This window comes from Sabethes cyaneus, chromosome 1 (assembly GCF_943734655.1).
Source record: "Sabethes cyaneus chromosome 1, idSabCyanKW18_F2, whole genome shotgun sequence".
Classification (NCBI taxonomy): Eukaryota; Metazoa; Arthropoda; class Insecta; order Diptera; family Culicidae; genus Sabethes; species Sabethes cyaneus.
Window position 1 is genome coordinate 142,589,960 of NC_071353.1, and position 14,845 is coordinate 142,604,804.

The window sequence follows — 14,845 nt, forward strand, 5'->3', positions numbered from 1 at the left end:
GACAGCAAGCAATGCGCGTCGTTTATTCAATTATTTTCTAATTGTTGTATCGTATTATGTCCTGGCCACTTCGTTTTCCATGAGCTACAAGCGCGTAAGCAGCGCGTCGAAAGAAGTAGCTACTTTGTACACGTATATGCGTAGCTACGTCGCCTGTGTTTGGGAAGTTAAGGCTTCATGCGGAAAAATAAATTATGAACTGGATTGGATTTTAAGATGTTTCAGTTACATCGTTCTAAATAGGAAATTTATGCATTTATGTATAGAATAAATATCCTGCACCAAATTTTAACATATTATTTTCCTTTTTTCACAGATACGGAAAGTTGAATTGGCTAAGACTGCGCCACAGTTTCCCCAGTGCGGCTTAGCAAACGCAACTCTAAAACTGCTATCGTGTAAGCACTAAATTTTCCACGCTGCAATTATATATATACATATATAGATATTTAACTCCTTTACACAACACATACACAAAAACACACAAAGCCGATGGTCTCACCCGCAGTTCGTTGGGTGTTTTGAGTTGGCACAGACTAGGGAAAGGGAACGCGCCACGAAATGATGATGATGATGTTGAATGACGATTGTGAACAAGCAAAATTTTACCGGAATCAGGACACATTGAGATATTTAGCAAGAAGTAAATTGATAAAAATGAGCACCGCAGCAGCGTGTATCTACATATATTTTTGGCCTGAGAATCAACCGAAAGTTTTGCCCGCATGAAAAGATAAGAAAAACAAAAAAAAAAAATAAACCGTTTATTAGTACCGTTCAAAACGACACTACAGTTTCGAACCGCCGATCGGAGGAAACTGCTTCTAATGCATAGCGGAAATAAAAGTGTAACACAGAGCAACAGACTTTAGGAAAGGAAAGATGATTATGATATGATACATGGTGTCTTTAAATTATTGCGCTGATAGAGATGCAAAACAAGCTAAACAATTGCAACATAATAGTATATTAATAAATTTGACGCGGCATCAGTAGCACCAAAAGTTTAACAAACTAAAGAAACAAAAAAAACAGAAAACAGATCCGGTTTAAAAAGCAAAAACACACACAACACAGAAAAACAGCTTAAAAATATGAACAATGTTTAATCTTATCAACAAAGCTGCTTGATTGAAAACGAAAAAAAAAACTTTGCTATTGTGCTAAGACAAAGTATGTGACGCTAAAACTACTATTTATTAAATTATTGCTTATTTTTTAAATAAAGAACCAACATGAATATGACTATCTACTTACACATAGATACACACACACACAGAGAGAGAAGAGCAAAGTAAAGTAAAAAAATAAAACAATATAGTAACAAATTCATCACACTTCACAAACAAACATACAACAAGCGTATAGGTATAGACTTTCCAGAATAATTAACGCGATCTTTGACGAGAATAGCAAATCAACAACAAAACAAAGGCGACCTTACCTCTTCTAACAACAAGAGTGAGCAGGAGGTGTGAGGTTCGCCAAGTCCATTTGTTTACTTACTTTCTGATAGTAGCGCGCGAGTTTTTTTGTTAACATCTGGTTTCGGGAACTGAGTGTTTTATTTTTCGTTTTTTCTATACTTTAATTTACGCAGTCTAATTCAAATTTAAGGTTTTGTTGGTTCCTTATCGTGATGCTGCTAGAGTAGACAGACAGCAGACACTAACTTTTGCACCAGATTAAACAGCAGACGAGAACTTTCCAAAGCTATTTTCTTGTTAGTGCTTAATCAATAAAACACAGACACGGTTTGATACTAAAAGAGCGGTTATTTTCTACTGGCAGTGATAGAGTTTAGTACATTGCAAATCAGGAGAAGATTAGATTATTCTCGGTAGTGTTAAACCCTTAATTAAAAAAACAAAATTCGCGTCTCCCAAGTTAGTGGCTTACTACTACTGCATTGCATTGTGTCTCGTCGTCGTTCGTTGCAATATATGGTTGTTGTTCGGCATCGGACCAATCACCACTGATCTGATCGATCGCCTGCTTCTTCTTTATCCAGTGTTGCCGTTAAAAGAATGCAGGAGCAAAAAAAAAACATGCGCAAAAATAGTAGCAATGTGAAGTACTATACTTAGCAAAAAAAAAGATAGATTCACAGAAGACAGAAAACAATAAACATTGGACAGCTTAAATAATTCTGCGTGTACGCGCAGGTGACTTTTTTCTATGGTTTTGGTATGTGATGACTGACTGAAACTGTCTGTACTCTGGTCAAGGTAGCTAAAAAACATTTTATTTATGAAAAATACCAAGATCAGTAAAAAAATCATCTCTGGTTAAGAAAATCTGATTAAATAAACTGTGTTTAACTGTGTGTCGTAGTTTCTGCTGCCAACATCTAGCAAAGCGCAAATTTCATGCCGATCTTTGAATTGTGCAAAAATCTAGATCAAAGCAACCCACGGCCACGAGTAGAGGTGAAAAGTTTCGACAAGTCGTCGTTTTGTGCTTTGTTTTTCACGAAGAGAAAAGTGATAGATTTTAAGAACCGATGTTTTGGAAAGAAAGAAGGATTTTTGTGATTTTGCGCTGTTGCTGAGAATAAAAATCACTCAACAATAAAGCGGTGCTTGAAATTTGCAGCTATATCAAACGGACTCTGTCGGTAAGCATATTGATCAAAATCGCTAAAAAAAGGGAGACCTAACTGAATGCGGTAACGTTGCGTTGCTCTGTAGTACTCTGCAAGGTATTCTTCAATCAGATCCCGGAGCAGATCGACGCTACTCTCCGGCGGCAGCAAGCTGGTTTCCGTCCTGTTCGACCATGTGTGGAACCATTCAACGCTCCGTATTACCTATTTTGGAACAGATCAGCGGAGCATGTTGAGCAGGCAGAAACTTTTCAATATCTTGGTAGCCAGACAACACCCAGACAGACAAGCCCGTCAGATCTCGCCCAGTGCTCGCCAGATCTCGCCCACCTGATCTTGCCACCTCGCTCGCTGTGCCCCTCCTCGTCTTGTTCCTACCGGATTGGATGCGAAAACCATTTTTGCAGGATAGATGTCCGGCATTCTAGCAACATGTCCTGCCCAACGTATCCGTCCAGCTTAAACCACTTTCTGAATACTTGGTTCGCCGTAGAGACGCGCGAGCTCATGGTTCATTCTTCACCTCCATACACCGTTCTCTTGCACTCCGCCAAAGATGGTTCTTAGCACCCGCCGTTCGAAAACTCCGAGTGCTCGTAGGTCCTCTTCTAGCAGTGTCCACGTAGCGTGCCCGTAGAGAACAACCGGCCTAATTAGCGTTTTGTACAGTGTGCACTTTGCACGGGGGCTCAAATTGTTCGACCACAAGTGTTTGTGAAGTCCGTAGTAGGCTCGACTTCCGCTGATAATACGTCTTTTAATCTCACGGCTGGTACTGTCCTCTTTTGCCAGTGAGTCAACGTATACGAACTCGTCGACTACCTCGAACTCATCCCCGTCGATTACCACGGTAGAAGATTTGGTCTGTTGTAGACCGACCCTCCATGAAGCCGGCCTGGTAACTTCCCACAAATCTATTGGCTATTGGCGATAGTCGATGAAAGAGGACTTGGGACAGTACTTTGTAGGCGGCATTCAGGATAGTGATGGCTCGGTAGTTCTCACAATCCAGCTTATCACCTTTCTTGTAGATAGGGCAGATAACCCCGTCTTTCCACTCCTCCGGTAGTCGTTCCGTATCCCAAATCTTGACAATCAATTGATGCAGACAGCCGGCCAACTTGTCCGGGCCCATTTTAATAAGTTCCGCTCCAATGCCATCCTTTCCCGCTGCTTTGTTGTTCTTCAGCCGCTGGATGGCTTCGTTAACTTCCCTTATCGATGGGGGTGGCACATCTTCGTCGCTTGCTGCACCAATGTGGTCACTTCCTCCGCTATCATGGTCTTCCGCCTGCACGCCATTCAGGTGTTCATCGTAGTGCTGCTTCCACCTTTCGATCACCGCACGGTCATCAGTCAAGATACCTCCATCTTTATCTCTGCACATTTCGGCCCGCGGCACGAAGCCTTTGCGAGATCCGTTGAGTTTCTGATAGAACTTCCGTGTGTCGTGAAAGCGGTACAGCTGTTCGAGTTCTTCGCACTCCTTCTCCTCTTGGTGGCGCTTCTTTTCCTTGAAGAGTCGGGTTTGCTGCCTCCGCTTCTGTTTGTATCGCTCCACATTCTGACGGGTGGCTCTACGCAGCATTTGTACCCGCGCTGCGTTCTTCTCAGCCAATATCTGCTGGCATTCCTCGTCAAACCATTCGTTACGTCGAATCGGTGTGACACGGCCTAGGACGTTCTCCGCTACGCTATCAATGGCTGCTTTTACGGCATTCCAACAGTCCTCAAGAGGGGCTTCATCTAGCTCATCCTCTTCCGGCAGCACAGGAACCCTCTTCGACAGGTAAAGCGTAGTTTTCGGCGACCTCCGGTTGCTTCAGTTGTGCTAGATTGTTGTTGTATGTTGTTCACCACAGATAGTTTTTGACGTATCCTTACTATCACTAGGTAGTGATCCGAATCAATGTTAGCGCCCGGATAGGTTCTGACGTCGATAATGTCTGAAAAGTTCCGACCATCTATCAGAAGGTGGTCGATTTGTGATTCTGTCTGGTTGCGTGATTTCCAGGTGTACCGATGGTAGAGGTTATGCTGGAAGAAGGTACTACGTATGGCCATGTTCTTGGAGGCGGCGAAGTCGACAAGTCTTAGGCCGTTTTCGTTCGTTTGCGGGTGGGCGCTGAACCGTCCAATCACCGGTTTGAATTCCTCCTGACCAACCTGAGCATTACAGTCCGCGATGATGATTTTAACATCATGTCTTGGGCAACGGTCGTATTCACACTCCAACTGCGTGTAGAATTCGTCTTTGTCATCATCGGTACTTCCGAGGTGAGGGCTGTGCACGTTAATTATGCTAATATTAAAGAATCGGCCCTTGATTCTTAATCTACACATTCGGGGGTTGATCGGCCACCACCCGATCACCCGCTTCTGCATCGCGCCCATCACTATAAAACCTGTGCCCATCTCGTCACCCTTATTCTGCGAGGCGTGTGACGTGACTACTTTGCAGTCGCCGCGAATCAGGTGACTCCACTCGTTGTGGCGAGTGACAATTGTATTGAGTCACGTGACTCGCAGAATAAGGCTGCGTGTGTATTGCCGCAGCTCTGATAGATGGTATGACCATCTTTATACGTACGTACCATCGTTCCTTTCCAGCATACCTCCTGCAGCACTACGATGTCGAACTTACGGCTCTTCACTTCTTTAGAAAGCACGTGGGTAATTCCGAGGAAATTTAGAGACCGACAGTTCCATGTTCCTAATTTCCAATCGTTAGTCCGTTTTCATAGCCCGGGTGCCGATTGTTCCGATTAGAGTTATTATTATTACTTACGGAGTCCATAGCTTATCTGAGAACAAATATTTGGCATTCAAGAAATAATTCAATAAAAGTCAAATCTTCGAGCTAAAACCACATCAGCTGCTCTTTATCAACATGCTCTTTATCCTTGGCTGCTCGTGCGTTAATCAAAGTTTGGCGGTAATCGTCTAAAGTCTCTGCATTGTTTCGCTATTTCCATTTGTTCGGAGTCTTGCTTATTTGGAGCAGATTCTGGCTCTGTAATCGGCAATTATCTAAACACTCGTCGTGCCTCAAAGGGACTTGAAAGTATCCCCGAGATGCGCACGAAACATCACTCGATCCAATGTAGCTCTGATCAGTTGCGTCCGTTTATCCGTAAAACCATGTTGGTGCATTTTCTGCCATAACTGGTCTCGATCAACTGTATCGTATGCTGCTTTGAAATCTGTAGAGAAGTAATGAACATAAGGAAAAATATAATATCAGCAGATGAAAAAAACGCCCTATTGAAATGTTACGCACAATTTTAGATTTCAGTGTCGACGTCCGATTGTACTAAGCAGAACTCGCAATCAAACTAGTGGTTACAAGAAAGAGAAACTGCTTCGTATATCCATGTGTAAGTATGTTTCGGTCGGTTTCGGTTAGCGGCTACGAAAAAAAATTCGCTCATGCAGAGCAAGTGAGGTTTATACTTATAACAGTCAATTCCTCTCCATTCAACTCCAACTCATTCATTCGGTATTCGGTTAACGTTAAAAAGTGAAGACGCGAGTGAAGTGTTACGCGGAGAATGAACCCAACGGCTGACTACGACAAAATCAACAGAGATGGGACGCGAGGGCAAGTAGTACTCCCAATATTTCTGCAAGATCTGTCGGATAGTAAACATCCGGTCCGTAGTTGCGTAGTTCCGTAACCTGTGCTCCAACCGGTGTAACAGGATCATGATTTTTTTTAAAGTGCACCCCCTAGGTCCCCTCCAGGGAAATTTCCTGGCTACACCAATGATGACAACAGTGGTTGCTTCTCCTGGTTCTGCTGACGAAATTATCCCGACTTGTTTTGACGTAGGACTACGTATTACGACAAGATTTGGGATAGGGTGTCATTCCAAAACATCGAAAAATGCGAACGTGAAAGATTTTGAATGCTAATAACTCTGCCAATTATGAATGGGTTTTCATGGTTTGGATACCGATCGTTTCATAATAGATGTAGCAATTATGTGATTTCTGTTATAACATTCTTTTTCAATCACTAGTTAGTGAAAATTAACGAAAGGTTTCAAGGTCAAATATCCCCGTACATTTGTGATCGCCTTCCTCCACAGGCAGGGACGACAGTTACATACACCATCTGTTTTCTGTAATTTCGATTACTTCAGTTTTAGAAAAAAAGGCACAAAACCCCCTCGTCCCAACAGGTCGAATATTCTTTGCGACGTTCAGACTTATACTAATTTGATATCTGTGCTTGGGAAGTACGCCAGAAAATGTGATAAAGTCCTCTCGTTTTAACAAGATTGCTAGGACCGCGACAAAAGCAAAGCCCTGCGAAGATAGACTTCGCAGCCGGTTATTAGAGTACAGGACAATAACGGGGCTAGTGCGACGATACTACTGACTCTATAGCAGCACCTCCCAGCCGTGTTTCGAACATACGACGACTGGCTTGTTAGGCCAGCATTGTACCCCGAAGCTAAGTGGACGGCGGTAGCAATGCAATGCTGCAGAGATAGCGGAGATGCGGAGAAAGCAATGCTGCAAAGTAGACGAAATTTGTAGAAAACCTGTAAACAAAGAAAACACTGAAAATGTAAGAAATAGTAACTTACCTGTTAAATACAATTGCTAAGTAAGCAACTGACAAAAGGTTGTTTAACTATCCGCAACACCTCCTAAGGATCCGGACCAGACAAAATTGCTCCTGTATTATTGAAAAACCTCGCAGATCAACTGCTCCTCTACAGCTATTCAACAATATGTCACAGAAAAAAAACTCCAGAAGCTTCGAAATCTTTTTACTTGGTACCAAGTTTCAAATCTGGTACCAAGGCTGGCCTACATAATTATCGTGGAATTACCATTATCTCATGCATTTCGGAAACTACTCCAATCAATTGTTAGTTATAAAAGTTTCAGCAAGTAAAACACAAAATTACAGCTAAGCACCATGGCTTATAAAACGGCCGCTCAACTACCCTAAAATCTTTTGCAATTTATAGCATTCACACCTTCCACAAACCAATACAAATCACTTCTGGAGTTCCACAAGGTTCTCATCCGGAACCTCTTCTCTTCATCTTGTTCATGTCTCATTGCATGAACTGAATGTTTCAAAGTTTTTTTTCTGTGATAGGCACTATCGGATCTGTGTACAGATAAAACCGAATTGAATGAAAATTCAAACATTTATTATTGCATTTATTTGTGGCTCGCAGACAGAGTAGACGAGGTCACTGCCGCAGCCCCGAACCTGTAGATTATAACAGTGTCCCGGAACGGAGCTATATTGCTCCCGAGTCCAGTAAAAAAATGGATGACACGCTTTTCGTTCGTTCGTTCGTGTTAGATTGCAATCTAAAGAGGAATCTTCGTTATCTTTGCTTGAGAGGAAACCATTTACCCTTTTTTTTGTTTTGCGTTACAACTGTTCAGTACTGTTAGGCTTATCATCCGATGAGTAGTTTTGTACAATACAATTTTCCAAAAGTAGGTATATCGTTTCTATTTCCACACACAGAAGAGTTGAGGGGTGGTTTGCTTGGCAAAAAATTGCGGTTCGTTTTATAAACGTTCCGCCCTCTGGTGTTTACTTTCATCTGTTCTGTGTTGTGTTTAGTAGGCTGTAATATTTTGTATAGTCTTTCTGTTCGAATCAAAGCACTTCTTTTTTAGTTATTAGCGAATCGACGATCACCCCTATTGATCAGTCTATTTTTTTTTTGTTTTTGTTTAGTGAGAGTTTAGTGTCTCCATTATATCACACATCGTACAAACTCTGACGGGGCTGAATTTGTTCGTTGAATCCGTTCATACCATTCTTTAAGAAAAAAAAACAGGAGTGAAATTAAAACTACAAAACGGATGAGAAAGGAATTTCGAAGAAATAAACAAAAGTAACGAAATCAAAATTAATTTATAATTACATTATATGGTGTCTGAATTTTTTAACAAAGATTCTGCGGGTGTGCGCGAACGAATGGTGGTAAGTCTTGACGGAGAACAAACTAAAAAAAAGAATACTGGCACTAGGGAAGAACAGACAACGACGGCGACGGAGAACAGAAAAAATTGGTGGCAAAAGGGCAAAAAAAGCTCACCTGAAAAAGCTTTGGAAAAAATTCAGACCCCCCTCTCCAGACGCGTCCAAGTTTTCTTCGCGACGCGAAAGGATTTTCTATTCATTTTGCTTTTATTAATGGTCATTACGCGTGTGTGTGTGTGTATAAGTTCTTCTTCATATGTGTTTTTTTCTCTGTTATACTTCTTCTCAGATTGGGTTTTTGTTTTTGTGTATGAGTTGGTGTGAATGTCGTCTGCTTGCTTCCGTGTGTGTTTTCATGTTGTTGGCTTTCAATAGTGTATATGATTGTTTGTGTATAAGTTGTGTATTTTTCGCTTGCAGCATTTTCATTAAACCAATTAATTAAAAATAATTTAAACAAAAAAAAATACAAAAATAAAATAAAACTTAAAAATGGCAGATAGAAATTATTTTCAATTTTTTTTCCACTTAGTTTTCGGCATCCGACAGTGTATAATAGGTTAATTGTGAGGGTAGTCCTATTTTCTCCAATCCACCCCCGGGGACTAAACACGATTGATTGTATACACAGAAATGCTAGTAGGGATGTGCACAACACGCTCTCTACATGTGAATAAATACAGCAGTAGAGATGTACAATACCTAGGCGGGTGGCCTGGAATCGCACCAAACCCAAAAACGTTCTCTCCGCATCGACAACCAACCAAGCAGAAGACCAATGAATGAATATCCCTATCTTTTAGTTAATCAAGTTATCGTTTTTACGGGCCCTCTTCTTTGCTTGATTGCGTGCGAAAACGGCTCGGTAAATTATTATTGTTGTGTTATTGTTTGAATTCCCTAAACGCTAAAATTATCAACATATGTTTTCTTCTGCTTTTTTATATGCTTTTTTTGCTTGTTTTTTAACTTAGTTTCAATTCCTACAAGTAATCGATTAAACTTAATAACAACTTACTCCCGTTTCTGCTCTGCTGCTGCTGCTGCTCAGCGGTTACCCCGCTTCGCTTCAATAATAATTGATGATTACATTATTTTTGATCCCCTTGTTTTTCTTCTTCACTTCTTCACTTACTCGTGTGTATTATCATTTAATAAGTAATTAATGGATTTGTAATCTTCGCGGTGGTTACAATTTTAACGACGCCGAGGAGAAAATATTTGCTGCTGTAAAATATCTGGAAAATTTAATAACACTTACTCGTCACTATGGGAACGAAGTTTTTTTTTTCGTTGCTAGGCGTGAACGTCGAGCACAAAGCAAGCTTTGAATCTTTGCCCTTTTTGAACTGTCACTTTTCGGTTGCTCCTTTTCCTAAATAAAGAAGGCGGACACTTTATGCTCTTCTGATTTAAACCGGACTTACTGACTTTCGACGATAGTTTAGTTTAGTTCAATTCATAAGAACAAATCTGTTGCCAAAATGGCACCGAAAGCCAGCGGAAAACCCACCAAGAAATCCGACAAGGCTCACAAGAACTTCTCCATGCAGAACAAGAATAAGGATCTCTTGGGAAGCGCATGGCTTATTTGCAGACATTCGTCAAATGAACAAACAATTCCCACTTCCGCGCTGTTGAAACTGTAACCGCAAAGCTTACAGCATGAGGGAAAACTAGTAGTAATAAGTATTAGTTAGTTCTTTAACTCCCTTTCTTCGCTCCCTAATTCTGTCGCATCTGTCTGCACTAAGGTCACACGAGGTGGCGAAAAATGCTGCCCAGCAAAAGCAAATCGTGTCAAGGACCACCGTTGGTCGACCATATTTTGCTCTCTCTCTCTCGGTTTCTCTGTGAATGTGTGTGTTTGAGAGTGCGAATAAAATAATAGAATGCCGTTTTTTTGTGTGTGTGGGCGTATGTGTGTGGCTAGCTTACAAGTCATATCCTTCATCCAACACTCACACGTTCCGGGCTGGTAATGCCATCCTCAATCAATAGTCTAGTTTACTAAACCACTAGCAATATTATAACAACATTGTTCATCCTACCAATCGCGTTTGCTTTTTCCTATTGTTTTATTTTATTCAGTTATCTTCTCATAATTTCTACATATAATAAAAAAAATACACCAGGAGGGAATGAAAAAGTTTCGCTTGAAAAAAAAATACAGAAGCAAAACTCTGCTACTAGAATACTTTTGCCGGAAGGAAATTAATTCTATCCAAATAAAATAGACATGCTCTATTATAATCGAATGAATATAGTGTATAAATCGAAGACAACAAACCACCACTGTTTTTTTTTGGTCCTATAAATCTAATTCTGTATTTTAACAGCTGTCTCTTCTCATCTACTAGTAGTAGTTAATTGCGGAGCAGAAAATTGGCCTCGCTGTGTGTGTCCTGTGATAGTATGTGTAAACTGCCACAACCGACCAAAATAATAGTCAATATCATTTGCCTTGGGCAAATCATCTTACTACTCTTCTAGCTTCTTCCTTCAATGAATTCGTTTCTCTCTGCATGTGTGTGTCTGTGCAAACACGCGCGCGCGCGTGTGTAAAACATAGATATGAAGCCATCAACCAAGAGACAAGAAATAAAAATACATTAATAACAACAGTGATTGCTTTCCATCTTGCGTCTCAAACTGTTGTTGATAGGGGGCTTTCCTCTCCTCACTCTAATCACACACACGCGCTGCGGGTTTTCTTCGCGACTTCGCATTCTATCATCATTTTATATCCTATACCGAAACGTTGCCTAATTACTAGTTCTTCTTCTTCCTCTTCTTCTGCTATAAACTGCTACTATATATTCTATTATCAACTACTATTGTTAGAAATTACCGCTGCTGCTCTCGATCGGATCCCGCACACCTCTCCTTACATGTTCTCGAACTGATCCACGCGGCGCTTGGTGTTGCCTTTGCGGATTTCGCGCAGTGTCTTGTACTTGTCGCGACCCTGGCGCACGTTCTCGCGGTGGATCTTGTCGTTCGCCGTCTCCATTGTGTCGTCCCGGGACAGGGCAAGATCTTGCTTGAGTGCCTGTGTAAGAAAAAAGGGAAAGAGGAAAAATATGAATAACTAAATGATGAAATTTGGGATGCATCAAACCGAAAGTTCCCTTTCAAAGGGTCATGCAAACACGATATACCTACATATCTTTCCTTCAAACGTTACTGGTCTATTCTGCAACGTAATTATCACAAGTATTTACCATTGCAAACTATTCTTAGGGGGCATCCATAAAGTACGTCACGCTTATAGGGGGGAGGGGGAGTTGATCTAATCGTGACGATTTGTGACGTAGGGGGGAGGGGGGGTATGAAGTTATGTGACGTCACATGAAAAAAATCAAATGGAAAATTTATTCGGGAAATTATAATTTAGCCTTCATTTTAAAATACAACTATTGAAGGCCTCTATAAAATTAACGTACTGATGGATTTTAAAACAAATAGTTAAATTTTTTGAATGAACACTTTTTTTAACATATATATGTGAACAGGACTCATTTATTCTATGTAGTATGAACTCTCCATTAAGGCTTTACAGAATATGCAGTACCCCGCTGAAGAGCTGCTTGAGTACCGTCCTGTCTAAAAGATCTTTGCGACCGCAAATAGCAGTCGCACAATCTCCTGAAGGGTTACGGGATGCTACCAGAGACCCATGACAATGTTTTCCCTTGATATTCGTGCTGAACGCAATCGACGAACAAAAACTCATACGGAAGTTCCACGGCTGCTTTTAAAGTTTTTCGGTATAATTTATACTGCCCCTCACTCAAAAGCTCTCTGAAGGATAGAGTTTAAGCCACTTGCGGATTAAATTTCGCATCTAAGGTAGTCTGAAGTTTTTGGAGCGTCTTAGTAGAATACGAAACCTAAAATTAAAAAAGAAGAAAACTTATCCAATTTAATTCTACTATGTCTAAGTTTTCTTCTTTTTAAATTTTAGATCTAAGGTAGTGTTGAATGACTACACGATTGAAGAAATACAAAAAAATCCGCCAGGAAAGTTCTTCAAAGGCGTGTTGCTGCCCTGATTCTTTCAACTAGATCAGACGAATTTGAGTGGATGAATGTAAAGGGCGTGGATATGCGCGAAACATTAATCGACGACACATCAGCGACTTCTGAAGCGTATCCGATTGCAGCAATTGAAGATCATCTTCAAAATCCGCGAATCGATGCCTTATAAGCTCGAAAATTTTCCATTTTGTATTTGCTGAAATTCATTTGATAGCTTTAAATAAAAAGGGTGGAATGAATATTTAATTTTTTTGTTGTGAATGGGGGGGGGGTATTGTCGTGACGTGACGTACTTTCTCAGGGGGGGCACGAATGTGTGACGAAATGTGACAAGTGGGGGAGGGGGGTATGATTTTGGTCAAAATTTGCGTGACGTACTAAATGGATGTCGCCTTAACTGTTTTGCCGAACAATTTTAAGCACACGATGCGAATGGATTTAGCAAACTCTTGCAAACTTCTACAAGAAGATTACCATGGAAACGGAAGAAAGCAATCGTACCTTTGCATTCAACAAACGGTACCGTACAGAAAGGTACGATAGAAACGATAGCTAAAAACAACAGCCTACTCAAACCAAAAATTTTTTACGAGCCTTCATTCGAGAGCAAAAAATCTATAAAATGCATTTCGGTCTGGCGCGTGTCTGTATGACCCTTATAAACTTGGAAACTGCTGAACTAATCGGCGTGAAAATTTGAATGCAGGGGTTTTAGGGGCCCGGTTGGCCTCGAGGTATGACGCTGGTTTAATACGCCACGAATGGCACGGATGACACGAAAGTAGTATTCAATATGGTTTAGAGTGTTAAGACTCTACAATGCAATGTATCCCGTTAGCTTACTTTGGAGTTAGCTTCAGGATCGTTTCCAAGAGCCCAAGGTCTAGGAAAACGGAATCGCTTGAATGAAGAACGTAGGTTTGGAATGGATGACGAGGTGCCTTACATTTTTCATATCATCGCGTTTCGACGGGGATGGTCGCAGGCCTTAAAGCCGTCAGCGTCACCACTACAAATTTAAGCGAAGAACGACATAATCAATAGTTCAGATTGGAACAATCGGCAAGTTCCAAGTGACGAAACGGTTTATTGTGATGGGTGAGATACAGAAGCCAGTAATCGGATGGTAGTCGATCAGTCCTTGCAGATTGATCCGATTATTCAACATTATCAGCATGCACAGACTACAACTTTGAAGCTCCAACCCTAGGCATGATGTCAAGTTCGGGGGTTACAACGCTTAGCTCGGTTAGCAGGAGAAATTCAAACCAATGATTGGACTTAGATGATTCAGTACGTACAGTTAAAACAACAAAATCACTGTACAAAGAGCAGGACAGCCCCACCTGGTAGGTCACCCTACATAAACGGAAGCCAAAATCAACCGCGTTTTGATAGATGGTCGGCACTTCCCAGAAACTACCCACGTCAAAACCTTCCGGAAAGCTATCTAACATCATTGTGACATTCCCAACGACAGCTGTTGAGGAAGACATCCATCGGCTGTGCTTTCCCAAGTCATCCTTATAAATTATTGACACTGGCCAATACATTCGTCAGGTCATCTATAAATGACCAAATCTTTACCTTGCGATAGAATCTCCAGAAGTGCTGCGAATTCCGCATCACATATACATTAACTTCAAAGCTGCATATGATAGTGTAAATTGACATGAGCTATGGAAGATTATAGACAGAAGCATTTCGACAAGGTGATGTCTTCCCTGTCTGTTCTTTAACATTACGGTAAAAGGCGCTAGAACCCGTTTTTTAACAAACCCGGTCAATTTACTTGCTTTGCCAACGAAGGAAGCAGGTCTAAAACGAAGTATATTCTAGCTGACGGGATTGGACAGGACCCATTCTGGCAGTACGCGCGAATACAACAACAGCAGCCGTGCGATAAGAAGGTGTATTATCAGCGGAAGTCGTGCCCACTGTGAAAACTGTCGTGCGACTACCACCTTCAAAGTGCTGTTTCAAATCATTTCCGCTGCCTATTAGGCCATTGCAAATCATATTCAAAGTTTTTGTCACCCCCCCTTGGAAATTGGCTTGAAAAATCGGGGGGCAAAAAAATAATTTGTAGGATATGAGTTAATTTTTTTTATAAAATCAATTGTCTGTGGGCTCTACAGCCTGAAAAACTCGAAAAATGAGTGTACCTACGAGTTGAGTTAACGCTTCTAGCACGAAATAGAATTGAAAGTTCAAACAGTGGAATTTACAGT

The 14,845-nt window shown here is 41.1% G+C and overlaps 2 protein-coding genes across 6 annotated transcripts in view; one reads left to right on the forward strand and one right to left on the reverse strand.

Annotated features, from left to right (window-relative positions):
* The window catches only part of LOC128736654 (kinesin heavy chain), a 40,874-nt gene extending 38,739 nt beyond the window's left edge, over positions 1-2,135 (forward strand). The window contains exon 9 of the mRNA XM_053831145.1: positions 317-2,135. Coding sequence (XP_053687120.1) covers positions 317-330 — 14 coding nt within the window. The 3' untranslated portion in view covers positions 331-2,135. The remainder of the gene's footprint in view (positions 1-316) is intronic.
* A 5,657-nt stretch (positions 2,136-7,792) lies between these two features.
* LOC128745273 (moesin/ezrin/radixin homolog 1) overlaps positions 7,793-14,845 on the reverse strand; it is an 88,008-nt gene continuing 80,955 nt past the window's right edge. For 4 of the 5 annotated variants that reach the window (XM_053842303.1, XM_053842304.1, XM_053842300.1 and 1 more), the window contains exon 8: positions 7,793-11,625. In XM_053842303.1, the coding sequence (XP_053698278.1) occupies positions 11,461-11,625 (165 nt within the window). In that variant the 3' untranslated portion in view covers positions 7,793-11,460. The remainder of the gene's footprint in view (positions 11,626-14,845) is intronic. The other variant, XM_053842305.1, reaches the window with a different exon arrangement.